Consider the following 13,971-nt stretch of genomic DNA (forward strand, 5'->3'; position numbering starts at 1 on the left):
GGAAACCAAAAACAAACCACAGTCAATCTTTTGCTCGAGGTCGCCCGAGCGGAAGCCATGCAATGAGGTGGGAGAGGCAAGCAGCGGGCACGCGTGCAGGGGACAGCCTGTGCCGGTGGATATGGGACACGGCACGGCATGGTAGGGCACCGCGCAGGACTGGCTAACACCGAACACCCGGGGTGGGGGGAGGAAGGCACATGTCAAGCAAACTGAGGCGGTGAGAGTGTCTCTGCGTACGAGCAGATGGGCATGCCCCAGGGAAGCCATGCTCTGGGGTGGTCACCACGGGGAGCCGTTACCTTCACTGTCAGAGACAACGCAATGGGCGTCATCCATGCCGTAGCCCTCCTCGTGCTTGTACGAGTGACTCCTTGGCACATCTTTGATGTGCTCTTGCACATCAGGCAACGAGTGGCTGGAGCAGAACTGGGAGCAGGGGTCCCCAGCTGACTGGGGTCCTGGCCCCCCTGCAGTGCGTGACCCCCCCACTGACTTCCCCAGGGGGCTGACAGGGCTCTCCTCCTCTGAGGGCTGTGTGCGGATGGGGGCCCGCCCACGGCTCTGGCTCATGCCGAGGGATGAGGGCTTGGAGCCACCTTTCTGGGAGCGCTCCACAACCTCCCGTTCATAGGACTTGCTCCGGCCGCCCACCTCGCGGCCAGAGGACTTTTCTACCCCATAGCCTGAGGAGCGGGTTCTGCTGCTGGCAGAGTAGACCCGCTCCTCCTCGTCAACCAGATCCCGGCTGGAGACACCATAGTATTTCTGCTGCTCATAGACATTCTTCTTCAGGCCATAGGTGATCTCATCTTGCAGCTTCTTGGCCCTGGAGGCCACGTTGCTGCTGCCAACTGAAGTTGTTGCTGCATAGGAGGCCAGGTCTGACTCCACATCTTTGGCTTCTTCGATGGGGGAGAACTTGGAGATCTTCTGCTCCATGCCCTGCTTCCTGTGCTTGCTGCGCTTTGAGGAGACAACAGCGGGTGCCAGGTTCTTGGAGGAATGCTTTGGCAGTGCCATGCTGGAGCTGTGCTTGTCTGCCCGTGAAGAGTGCCGGTAGTCACCATCGCCATAGTAGTAGGATGACCCAGTGGAGCTACCTGACATCCTGCCATTGCTTTCCATGCCCCGGTGGTAGCTGTTCTTCCCTCGATAGTCAGGGCCATGGTGGTCATAGATGTCCTCCTCGGACTCCTCCTCGGCTCTGGTGTAGCAGCAGGGCCGGCTGGAGCCCTCAGTGTCTCCCAGCTCGCTTTTCTCTCTGCTGTGGCGGATGTCAGTACCTGTGCCTGCTGGATCCACTTTCTGCCCTTCCACCGCTGGGCTCTCCTTGGTGAGCTCACTGATGTCCTCAATCATCACATAGTTACGGGGTATGTTCTGCTCCAGGTTGGTGTAAAGGGACTCGGAAGAGAAGCTGGCTGAGGGACCCTGTGCTGTACCACCCCTCTCGGCTGGCCGGGTCTCAGGTGCCTTGTACTGCTCGTAGCTGCTGCTCACTGTTGCAGCACTGAAGCTGACATCAGGAATGGTGGAAGAGCTCGTGGCTGCACTGATGACCTCGTAGTTGGTAGGGATCTTCTGCTCCAGGTCAGCCAGTGAGGTCTGCCGTGGCTTCTGGTGCCCACCAGCTACGTCCACTGGGCCCTGGAAGAGGGCAGGTTGTGCTGCTGGCACGCTGGCTGCCCCCGCAAAGGCGCTGGGGGCTTGGTAGGGGTTTGGGGGCCGGAAGCCCGGCTGGGCTGGGGTGGCCAGCTCCGGGTATGCAGTGCTGGAGGCTGGGAAGGTGCCAGGCGAGGCAAAGGCAGGCAGAGGGGCCGCCGGCAAGCCATCCGGCACAGTGCTGGCTGCGGGGTACTGTGGGGGCTGCAGGCGTGCAGGTGGGAAGGCGGCAGGGCCTGGTGGGGCCGCGTAGGGGTAGGCCCCATAGGAGGCAGCGGTGGCGGTGAAGTCAGGGTACTGCCCAGCAGGTGTGGGCCGCAGGCCAGCACCTTCGTAGGCAGCCAGGCGCAGGCTGTGCAGCTCACTGTCGGACAGGTAGTCACGGCGGTCCCCAGGGTAGCGCAGGTAGGGGTGGTCCTGGATGCCCCCCCGCTCTTTCAGCAGTGACTCCTTGCGCTGGGTAATGCCCAGCTCCAGGTACTTCAGCTTGGCGTCGATCTCCTTCTCCTCTTCATCTAGCTCTGCCTGCTTCTTCCGCAGCTTGGTGGCCTCGTGCTCTACCAGCTTCAGGTCACGGTCCAGCTCCTTCAGCAGGCTGGCCTTGGTGACCGGTGCAGTGGCCTTGCTAGCCAGGCTGCTCAGGTAGAGCTGGGAGGTGGCTGGACTGGCCAGGGGGACGTGGGGCTCCTCAGGTGGTGGGCTGGGCAGTGTCCGCTTCACCTTGCGTGCCAGTGGGCTTGACTGCAGTCCCCCAACCTGCAAAGCCAAGGGACAGCTGGTCAGGGCTGTGGGTGTGTGCCCCCTCGTGTCCCCCCACCCAGGGGCTACAGTGAGGCAGACCACTGTGCACGTGTTCCCCCATGCACTGAGGAAGCAGCGTTTATGTAAAAGCACGATAAATAGGATGGAAGTAACAGGCAGGGCTGCTCTCCGTGAGTAATTACCGGGGGTGGCAGCCGGCCAAGTGCTGGGCCGCCTGCGCAGTGCTGCCTCCCGAGAAAACTGCCTTCTGTCCTGGGCCCTTGGCAGTGGGGCTTGGGGGAGTGGCCAGGCTGGGAAATGCCCCACAAATTGCAACGGGCTCTTTGTGGGGCAACCACAGTCCGTGGGAGCAAAGCTGGGAGAAACCCCAAGCAGAGCAGTGCAGGGCAGCTCCCAGGGAAAGGAGGGGGACCTGGCTGGGGCAACGGAAAGGGGACAGGGAGCAGCCCTGATCCTGCCCCCCTTTGCAGCTCCTGCCCTCTGACAGAGGAGCTCCAGGCCCTCCCTCCAGCTGACAGCTTCTGTGCTTGTCTGTGCCCACCAAATGCCATCAGCAGCCCTTTAAATTATTAATTGCTGCTGTGCTAACGAAACCGAAACATCCCGAGGTGCCTCCTGGGGTTGTTCCCTGAGGAAAAAGATGTTTTCCACCCTGATGTACCTGGGTGCCTGAGAGTAGTGGGTGCTGGTAGAGGGAGAATCTGTCCTTGCCGGCCTCTTCAGCGGTGGGGCTGATGGGCTTGGGGTCGGAGAGGGAGCGCTGCATGGTCTTGATGGGGCGTGGGAGCGTCTGCTGGCGCTGGGCCGTGTCAGCGGTGAAATGCTTCTGTGGGGGGACGTGAGCCTTGTTCAGCCGCTCGCTGGTGGCAAAGGAGGACTCCAGGAGGCGATGGGGAGAGAGGGGGGAGACAGGTGAGTAGAGGACCTGGGGAGAGCGGGGCGGCTGGCGGGTCACCAGCTGTGAGAGGGACTCAGCTGGCAGATGGGACTGGTAGCCGATTTCCAGGGGATCTGGTTTCTTCTTCTCAAACTTTCCCAGGGTCTGTTGCCGGATGGCATGGGGATCCAGGGGGCCTGCACTCACCATCTGCAAGTTGGTGGAGTAGGGCTGAATGGTGGTGGGCACCGTCAGCTGGGGGACCACAACACCAGGCTGGGGGGCCGGCTCTGGCTCTGTTTGGCAGGCCAGGCTCTCGCCCCGTTGTGTCTTCTCTGGGGCCGAGATGTACTTGACAATCTCCACCCTGGGGTCATGGGTGGTGATGTGGATGGAGGGGGAGACACGGAGGAGCTGATCAGGTTCTGTCTGCACTGAGCAGTCGCTGATGGTCTGGATGCCCACACTGGCCATAGCACGAGATGTCCCCTCCGCCTTGCCCTCGGCACTGGCCTCAGCATGCCGGGAAGGCCGGGAGCGCCGGCGGCGTACGGGCTGCTCCCATTCCCCACTGTCCTCCTCATCTGTCTGCACACTGCAGTCAGCACTACGCCGCGTCCGCCGCCGCCGTGACAGCAGGTACCGCTCCTCACCATCCTCCTCATCTGTCTGTACGCTGCTGTCTGCCGTCTTCCTCGCCGCCATGGCCTCCTTCTCATAGGCATCCCGCAGCCGTGGCATTGAGTTCCTCTTCTTGATGCCTCGGCCAGGTTCCCAGGACTCGTCGGCTTGCAGCGACATGTCGGAGACTGAGCTGCTGAGCGGCCGCTGCGGAGTGGGGTACCGGGAGCCGGGGGGCCCTTCTGGTGGTCCCTGGCCTGGTGGGGGCCAGGCCTGCCCATTGTGCATTGGTCCCCGTGGTACCTCGGTGGGCCCCTCAGGTGGGCGGGCAGTGGGCTCAGGGAAGGTGCTCTTCTGCCGCTTCTGCTCCTCCAGCTGCTGCTGCAGCTGGTGCTGGAGCTGGTGGATGTGCTCCAGCTGCAGGCGCTGCTGGGCAAGCTGCTCCCGCTGCAGTGCCAGCTGTGCGTGCCGCTCCTCCTGCTGCTGCTGCAACACCTGCTGCTTGATGCACTGCAGTTCCTGCAGCTCCCGCTGCACCAGCATCTGCTCCTTTTCCCGGTGCCGCTGCAGCTCTGCACGCTCCCGCTCCAGCTCCTCCTGCAGCCGCAGCTGGCGCAGCTTCTCCAGCTCCACGCGTTCCCGCTCCAGCTGCAGCACGTGCTCCTGCTGTTTCCGCTGCCGTTCCTCCTCACGCTCCCGCTCCTCACGCTGAGCCCCGTTCACTGCTGGCTTGGGCACTGCAGCCGCCTGCCCGCCCTCCTTGCCAGCTGCTGGTGCTGCAGGTGCCACTGGACCCTCAGTGCGGGAAGTGGCCCCCGCTGGCTCTGCTCGCTGCAAGCTGCTGGCGGGGGTGGTGGGCGCAGCAGGAGCTTTGGGAGTGGGACCGGTGGGCTGCGGTGCTGTGCTGACAGCCTTGCCCAAGTAGACCGGTGTCTCCATCAGCGAGGTTGCTGGGGCTGGCCTTCCAGGGGCTGGGTAGCGGTAGATGCCCTGTGCTGCCAGAGGGACACGGGGGGTGACAACTGGCAGCCTGGCCAGGCTGGCCAGCGGGACAGCTGTCATGCCACCTGGGCCATAGGGCCGGTACAGGCCCCGCAGCATGGGTCGCATCACCGAGGCCGGCTGGGTGGTGATGGGCAGCGTGGAGGCGATGGGTGTATTGATGGTGGAGTAAATCATGCCGTCAGCAGCCCGCACCGTGGCAGTAGATGGGAACATCTGCCGGACGGTGCCCAGGCGGACACCGGGGACGTTGTACTGTGCTAGGCTGCCCAAGCCCTGCCGCCCCTCAGGAAAGGTGGGGTTGTACATGCCGCTAGGTTTAGGAGGTGTGGGGCCCTGCTGCTGAACTGCCAGCCCCCCTGTGCCCCCTGACCCGGCGCTGGGGCCATAGGGCAGCAGGTCAGGGCCGTTGGCATGCCGGCCCCCGTACTGGTCCATAGAGTTGAGGGCAGCACACATGCGGCTGATCTCACGTGCTGTGGTGGCACTGTAGTGGGCCAGGCTGGACTCCTGGAAGCTGGCCAGGTCCCCTCGGGGTGAGAAGCGGTAGTCAGAGTAGATGTTGGAGACTGAGCTGTACCTCCTCATGGGAAGCGGGTGGCCCAGCAGGTCTGCTGGCTGGCGGAGGTCAGAGAAGGAGCCGTACTGCAGCCCCTGGCCCAGGTAACCCCCTTCGGCGAAGCCCACACTGTAGGAGTGCTTCATGGTGCTGAGGTCCACAGCAGCATCCCCTGCTGGGGAAGCGAAGGGCTGATCCCCCCTCATGGGGTAGTAGTTCATTCCGATTTCAGAGAGGTTCGTATCCGACATGGAGGAGTAGAGGCGGCCAAAGGCACCAGTGGGGTAAAACTTTGGCTCCTCATAGAGTGCAGGTGCTGGAGCTGGCTGTTCCCGGTAGGGGAAGGTCTCTGGCAGCTCTGGTTCTCTGCTGCCATAAAGGGGCCCGCTGGGTTTCCGGCTGGGTGCTGCCGCCTCCCCGGTTTTCTTCTCTGGCATTTTGGAGGTGGGGTTGAAAGCGCCAGTGCAGCTGCCACCAAAGGGGAACTTGTAGACCATGTCACAGCAGGCCACCTGGCTCTCTGGCTTCATTCCTGTGAGGTCCAGCACACTGGCTGGTTGCTCCTCCTTCAGCACTTTGGTCACTGGGCCAGCTGCCTCCTCCATCTGCACCATCATCACCTGTGACTTCTTGCCACCCAGGGCAAGGAGAGGACTCTGGCTCTTCAGTTCCACTGGCACTGCCCGGTACTGCTCTGAGCCCGGCTCTGGTGGGAAGGCCTGCGGGAGACCACCAACATTCTGTGCCACACCAGTCTGCGAGATGAGCACATCCTTCTTCACCATCTGGCCTGGCATGCCATACCTCGCAAATTTGGTCTGAGTGGGAGCAATGGGCTCGGGCTTGCTGCTGGCTGCCCCGCTGGCTCTGACAGTGGCTGTCTGGACGCCCTGCTCCACCTGCTTCACCTGTGCCAAGCACACTGGGCTCCCACTCCCCTGCCCAAAGTCCACTCGGGTCTGGAAAGGGTCTCCATAGACCATGGGCTGCTTGGCCTGTGAGAGGAGCACAGGGGAAGCAATGGCCAGACCAGCAGTGCTGGCTGCTGCAATAATGGCATGGGGCTGCTCCTGGGCATTGAGATTGATGATCAAAGGCTGGATGGCTGTGGACTGCCGGCTTGGGATGTGGTCCAGGGTCAGGCAGTACTTCCTGGCCTCAGTAGCCAAGGAGGTGAGATCCATGCCTTGGTCAGTTATGATGATGGGGGCAGACTTCAGCGCCGTCCGTAAGTCCACAGCATTGGTGCTTGGTGCCTTGGGCCCTGGCTCCACTCGAGATGTGCCAGGGATGGAGGAGATGCGGCAGAGTGAGATGTTTTCTGCAGGGAGCGCTCCCCAGCCATACAGCCCTGTGATGCCGTCAGTGGCTGAAGTCATGGCAGGTGCTTTCTGGGTGTGTTCCTTCACTGGCTGTGCCCTGATGTAAGTACCTGGTGGCTGCTCTGGCTCTGGCGCCTGGCTGTAGCCGTGTGCTAGCAGCTGCCGGCTGGGCCTGGTGGGGGATGAGGTGGGGGAAGTTGGGGATCCGGAGGTGACTGGCTTGGTTTGGCTGGCTGCATCGGCTGCCAGTGTGATCAGCATGAAGGGGGCATCCTGTGAGGAGGGCTGCCGGGCCAGGCGTGGCGAGCCCGCCCGGTGTGGGGTCTGCGTCCCCTGGGCCACCATGGGTGAAGAGCCACCTGTTGTGTGACCCTCGTAGGGGTGGAGAGGGCTCTGTGTCTGTGTGGAAAATTCTGCCGTGGCCTTTGTGGCATGGGTGGGACTCATCGTGGGGGAGGTGGGCGAGAGTGGAGGGCTGGAGCTCTTGAAGAATGAGTACACCTTGGGTGGTGTGGCCTTGCTGTCGCTCGCAGCTGGGACTTTCTCCCTGGCGGTCTGCACACTGATCTCCACCACTGCTTTGCTTCTGCCAGTGTCCTCTGTCTGTGAGCCGTAGCTGACAGTGCTCTTTGCTGGACTGTAGCTTCTGCTGGCTACCGATGGGGCCTCTGGTGCTGGGGAGCTGTAGCTCCGTGACATACTCCCGGGACCATCTGCTGCTGTTGTCACTGTGCTGGCACCTTTGCTGTCTTTGCCGTAGGTGTAAGGAGTGGTGGCAGCCTTGGATGCTGGGCTGGGTGCTGCTGGGGCACTCTTGGCCAAATCTTGCCCCTCCTTTGCAAAATGCTGGGTTACCCGCACGTCAGGAATGACCTTCCCTGTGCTGCTGTCAGAAGTGGCAAAGGAGACAGGAGCAGAGAGCTGTGTGGGGCTGGTGCCAGGGGTAAGCGGGCCGCCATTCTGCCTCATCAGGTCAGCGTAGGCGCTCTCGGCGTTAAGAAAGCGCTTCTCCTGGTATGCTTCTTCCTGCCCCTTCATCTTCTCTCCCTGATCAAGAGCCAAGTCAAAGGAAGAGGACCGGTGCATTCTGGAGATGCTTTGGGAGGTCTGCAGAATCTCCTCATACACTCCTCCTACCTTCGGCAGGGCGCTGGAATAGCCAGGCTGGGAGGGGTGCGTGGGGCCACCATCATACCGGTAGTCCTCAGAGTACTGGTACTCAAAGCTGTTCTGGCCCTCGGTACCACGGTAGCCAACCTGCTGGTAGGTGCTGCCATAGGAAACGGCTGGCTGGGTCTGCTGGACCTGCTGCTTCTGCATCATCTCTGCCTTCCGCATCATCTCCTCGTAGGCTTCCTCGGCACTCTTGAGGGGCTTGCTGGCAGGCTGGCTGGGGCCGCTCTCCCCCTTCTCTGTCGGGGAGTACAGTGACATGAAGGTGGGCAGATTGTACTCACTGCCCGACTTGTATAGCTTGGAGGTCACAGCGTCAAAGCTCTCGGCCTCTGAGTCGATGGAGGGTGAGTACTCGGAGCAGGAGGAGCGATGCAGCTCCTCCATCTCTGCTGCCTGCCGCAGCTCCTCAGTGGGGGAGGCGTCCTCGATGGGGGAGAGGTTGCTGGGGGGGGTTTTAGAGCGTTCCCTCCTCCGCTGGGCCCTCAGCTCCTCCTTGTCGCGTTTGGTCTTGCGCGCCGTGCTCCGGATGCGCTGCTGCTCCACCTCCCGCATCTTCTCCTGCTCCCGCAGCAGCTCCTCTTCCTCCCGCAGCTCCTCCTCCTCAGATGAGTCCTCGATGGTGGGCAGCAAGGGGCCGTGCGAGCGGTGGCGAGCCTTCCTCTGCTGCTTCACCTCCTCTAGCCTCTGCCGGCGGCTGGGGCTGCTGTCACTGTCCTCCTCCAGGGAGGAGATGGAGGTGGGTGAGGTGCCTGAGGTATAGCTAGGTGTCGTGGCTGGCAGGGTGGAGGAGTACTCACCTCGGGAGCGCTCCTCAGGGGAGCCTGTCAGGCTCTCCATCTCCAGCTCGGGCTCCCGGTCCAGGCTGGTGTCTGCCTCCTGGCTCACCTCCATCTCCCGCCCGTAGCCAGTTGTGCTGTTTAGCTCTATGGTCTTGAAGCGTCGCAGTCCCCCCTGGGCCGTGCTCAAGTCCTCGCCCTCTGCCACCTCTGCCTCCTTCCTCTCCTCCTTGTACAGGCTGCCAGGACCCTGTGGCAGGCGCCGTTTGGCCGATGCTGGCTCTTTGCCCTTCTCCACCTCGGCCTTCTGCCCAGCTTTGGAGACACCATATTTGGCACGCCCATAGCCCTCCTCCTCCTCCTCGAGGTTGTCCTCCTCTGCGCTCATCTCCAAGATCTGTCTCCGCATAAATTCCTCATCATTCATCTCCATCTCCCGGCCCTTCGGCTGGGGGGGTACTGGAGAGAAGCCCCCCTCGCTGCTGTCCTCCACGTAGTCGTGCCGCAGCTTGCTGCCAAACTCATCTGAGGACTCCGCACTCTCCCGCCGCTCCCGCTGGTTCTCCCACTCTAGCGAGTCCTCGTCCTCCTCCAGGATGTCCTCCAGCTCCTCGTCTGAGTCAAAGGCTTCAGGAGTGATGGAGAGGTACCGTGGCCGCTGCCGCTGCCGTTGCTCCTCCCGTGGCTCTGGGAGAACCTTGCTGTGCTCGGCAGGGGCCGGTGGGGCACCCTGGCCTTCCAGGAGGGGCCGCATGCTGCTCTCCAGCTTGGTCAGCTCAGAAGGGCTGGGGGGGCTCTGCCCGGATAGCCCGGTGCCACTCAACTTCTCCTCCTCCTGCTGCACCAGGCCCGTGATCTCGCTCTGCGAGCTGGAGATGCCATCAGAGGAGTAGCCGGTGTCACTCAGGCTCTGGGGGCTGCGGGACAGGTCTGGGGGATAAGGCTTGCTCCCGTCCTGTGGGCAAGAGAGAACACAGCATCAGACCCCAGCAGCTTCAGAGCTGCCTTCTTCCCCGATTCCTCCCAAATCCTCCCTAAGGATCAGGCAGAAAGTCTGGGCAGTGCTGGGGCCAGCCCAGAGGGAAGGCTGGGGGCTGCCCCCTGCCCCCCTCTCAGTGGCCCATTAGCAATTTGTCTAAGGCTGCCTTTTAATGAACTTTAATTTCCTTGATTGACAACCCTGCAAAGCAGCCTCCAGAAGCTGGGCGGGCCTCAGGATCCTCGTTAGGGGCCAGCAGAAATAAACAGGCTGTTTTAATTAACGTTACAATTAGGCAGTGCAGGGACAAGCCTGTGAGCCTGGGGGAAACCTGCCACTGCACCCGGCCCCAGTGCTACTGGCAGGGGCTGTAACACGGAGGCACCAGGGACCTTATTTGATTTTGGAAGTGCTAGCAGATGAGGATGTGAGGAGTCTCTTTTTTCCCCTCCAGGGGAAATCCATCCCCTCCCAGCTGGTGGGGACCTCCTGCTGTGTCCCCTCCCCGAAGGGGGCTGTGCCAGCTGTGTTGGGATGGTTGCTTGAGTGGGAAAACCATGCCAACATAGCCAAGCTTTTCCCCCAATTTGTTCTGAGCATTTAAAAAGGTGGAACAGAAAAATGCCCGCTGCTGCAGCAGGCAATGCCATGGCACCAGTTTTCCACTGAACAATAAATGCAACTGCCCTTTTATTATTTCAAAACAAATCCAAAGGCCAAAGATAACCTGGATTACTGCATTATGCTCAAATTGATGTAAATAATAAGGGATAGGCAAATACCAGCATGCTGCCAAGCTCCAAAGCACTTTGGAAGTGCTGAGGCAGCAGGGTTTGGAGCTCACCCTTTCCCAAAAGGCCATTTCCTGAGAAAAATGGTCCCTATGACATGGTTTCTGCTCTGAATCAGAATAACCCGCTATTCCTGAGCACAGTTCAGCACCAGACCTGTGCTGGGGGAGATGCAGTCCCCAGGGATGCTTGGAGCTGGATGTGCCCTGAGAACTCACCTCCTGCTCCTTCGCCCGCGGTGCCTCGGAGGGTGCCCGGCTCTCCTGGCTCTCCCTGCTCTCCTTGCTCTCAGCCTCCAGTTTTGGGGTAGCACTCTTCCCCTTCAGCACAGTGCTCTCAGGAACTCTGGAAGGCTCTGGGGTAGCTTTGGGCAGTGGCTTTTCCTCTGCCGGTACTGGGGGCTTCTTCTCCACCGCGACAGGGCTGGGGGCCCGGCTCTGCTCGGCAGCCCGCAGGCTCCTGGCAGGTGAGGGCTGCGGCTCGGGGGGTGCCGGTGGCTGGGTGGGCGCTGGGGCAGGTGCTCTTGGCTGCTGGCCAGCGGCTGGTGGCTGGTGGCGCGGGGAGCCGGAGGGCGGTTGCTTTGGGGCAGGCAGCGGCATCGGGGCAGGGTCGCCGAGACTGCCTTCGAGCAACCGCTGAGTTTGGCAGTTCAAGCACAGCCATTCGTTTTTCTGCAAAACAGAAACAGGAAAAGTTCTGTTCAGACTCTAGGAGCTTCATCCCTACAGGCACTTCCCTGAGAAGTTTAGCTGATGGGACACGTGGTGATGGTGCAAAGGACTCAGCCCCCTCAAACCAAGAGGCCAGGTGCTGAGCAGGCCAACACCGGAACGCCGGGATGGGCTGTGGAATGGTGTGTGGCACTGGAACTGTACCCTACAAGCCATCCAGAAGAGCCCAGCCATCCAGCTCAATCCCCAGTCAATCCCTTAGTCTCATCCAGACCCCAGTAATGTTCAGCCAGAGGGACTAGAGCTACTGCAAAGGGATTTCACACTCTTCCACACAACACCTCCGCATCACCAGATCGTTTCATCTCCAGTCTTGCCAGTCTTTCAGTTTTAAGTGAAATTAAACAATAAGGGCAGATCACTGCCATGGCTTAACACTTCTGGGGCTCCACACAGCTTCTCTTTTGCTCTGATTTAGTTTTTTTGGATACAATAAAGTTTAATAGCATAATCGTAATGCTTATGGATCATTTTTTCTAGGTTATCAGAAAATACTGGGTACACAAGTACGCAAAAATTTCTGAAAGTACACGCTGTGCAGGAAAAGAACAAGACAATCTTATCTAGTGAAATTCTCAGCAAGAGCCATCGTTTTATGACCTGGAAAAAGCAGCTTGCACGCGGGGCTGTGAGTGGCAGAGAGCCCGCGGGGCTGCAGCAGGGGCTCCGCATTAAGGGATCAGAAGCACTCTCCACTCACCCCCCAGGTCGTCCAATGATTATTTTTACCCACCCAGGAATGTCCAGGAACAGGGGCCTGACATTTTCTTCCCTTTCAGTGTTTCATCATCTTAAATCTTTTTAGTTTTGCTTCTAACAGTGTGATATGGTTTTCCCCAGACTCCTCTTTTGTTGATCTGTTGCTTCTGAAGCTCAGGGTGGCCAACCTCAAGGGGTGACTGGCCCCAGTCACACTGTTGCAGAGGTGGTCTCAGGCCATAGCTGGACCAGCCTGGGATTTGGGCTGCTAGCCAGCAGCATCTCCAGGGGCCATAGAGGTCATACTCTCCATGTAGAAGATGAGGTTCACCAAGATGGCCTCAAGGAAACAGTCTCAAGGTGTGTCATGGGAGGTTTAGAATTTGGATAGTACAAACAATTTCTTCACCAAAAGGGTTGTCAAACCCTGGCACAGGTTGCCCAGGGAACTGATTGAATCACCATTACTGAAGGGATTTAATAGAAGTATAGAGGTGGTGCTGAGAGACATGGCTTAGTGGTGGACTTGTCAGTGCTGGCTGAATGGCTGCACTTGCTGATCTTAAAGGTCTTTTGCAACCGAAATGATTCTGTGATTCTATTCTACGAGACTAAGAACACACTTATGAAATGGCAGCAGCATAATGGGCTTGACACTTGCCTCCAACACTCAGGAGGCACCCACATTTTGGGGAGCAGCCGGAGATGCTTTGCAGCTGGTGGTGGCTGGGAGCAGTGGGCTTCCTCGGGGACATTTCTTGGCTCAGGCAGCACACTGTGCCAGGAGCACCCATTCAGCCCATGCTCCCTAGGGAGCTGTGGAACAGGGGAGCTTCTCCTGCAGGGAAGGGGTAGGCATGCAAAGCCTGCCCTCCCACCCCACCACCCGCAGCAGCCCCTGCTCTGCACACAAACATCTTTAGAATACATTAGGGCTTCAGAGGGCCATAAAAAAATCCCTTTCAGCATGGTAATATTTAATTACTGCTTAATCAAAGAGAAAGTCTAATTAAGGGGTAAGTACAGCCTATTGTATCTCAATGATTGCATTTGTCTTCTTTTATTTCAGAACTTGCTCTCGTCCCCGTGCCTCTGAATCAGATCTCCTCGCCTTGCTCGGCTGTGTAATTATTTCAGACTGCAGAAGGAAACGCAATTGCATGACACAGATTGAATCCCTGCCTCATGAAAATGTGTGGCCTCTCATTTTTCTTTCAGGAACCCCATTTTTCTTCACAGAATTCTCTCTGCAAGGGGCAAGTGCAATGCAGAGGGGACAGGCTGGCTGTGTCAGGACAGAGCTCAGCTCAGCTCCTGCCTGCCCCTCTCTGCCATCATACCAGCTCCCCATTATGTCCTGCAGAAGCCAGAGATCAGCCCACCTTGAACAACCCAGCCTGCCCCCTCCAGACTCTTAACATACCCCCTGGACAGGGCATTGCCCATGTTTGTGATGGCCCATCCTGCCAGACTGTGCCGGTTGAGATGTTCTGGATGAAGGGATGGGTAAAACTCAAGCCAAGGATGACCATGGAAGGCCAACACTGGCCACCGACTGCCAACTGTGGATGCCAAGTGCCAGTCAGACTTTGCTGTAGAAAGCCCCTGTACTGCATGTGAAGCTGGACCAGAGACCCTATGCTCCTCCACTGTGACCTCCTCAAGTCCATGTGGACAAGGGACATGGCAGAAGGCAGGCACCAGTGGAGAGGACCTGGTGGTGTTATCTCATCAGGATGAGGCATAGGGGTTCTCCAAGACCAGGTGAGCACAGGACTGCCATGGGGATCTGAAAGCTCTACAGATGGGTCTGAGCACCCTTCCCTCAGGATCCTCCCATCTATGGCTCTGCAGCCGCATCTCCTGGCAGCTGCCCCAGTTTGAGCAGCTCACCCTGCAATCCTGCTCTCACAGATGTGACAGCTTCACTCTTTGTGGGATGGCACTGGGAAGCAGATTAGGCAACAATCTCTGGTAAAAATAGCCCTGCCAAAAAGATAGTGGAGCTGCA

At 59.5% G+C, this 13,971-nt stretch overlaps 1 protein-coding gene across 2 annotated transcripts in view; it reads right to left on the bottom strand.

Moving 5' to 3' along the window:
* BSN (bassoon presynaptic cytomatrix protein) overlaps positions 1-13,971 on the bottom strand; it is a 90,307-nt gene that overhangs the window by 4,511 nt on the left and 71,825 nt on the right. For both annotated transcript variants that reach the window (XM_071755569.1, XM_071755568.1), the window contains exons 4-6: positions 10,749-11,201; positions 3,089-9,715; positions 303-2,421 (exon numbers count right to left, since the gene is read on the bottom strand). In XM_071755569.1, the coding sequence (XP_071611670.1) occupies positions 303-2,421; positions 3,089-9,715; positions 10,749-11,201 (9,199 nt within the window). The remainder of the gene's footprint in view (positions 1-302; positions 2,422-3,088; positions 9,716-10,748; positions 11,202-13,971) is intronic.

The sequence above is a fragment of the Heliangelus exortis genome, chromosome 12, assembly GCF_036169615.1.
Source record: "Heliangelus exortis chromosome 12, bHelExo1.hap1, whole genome shotgun sequence".
Taxonomy (NCBI): Eukaryota; Metazoa; Chordata; class Aves; order Apodiformes; family Trochilidae; genus Heliangelus; species Heliangelus exortis.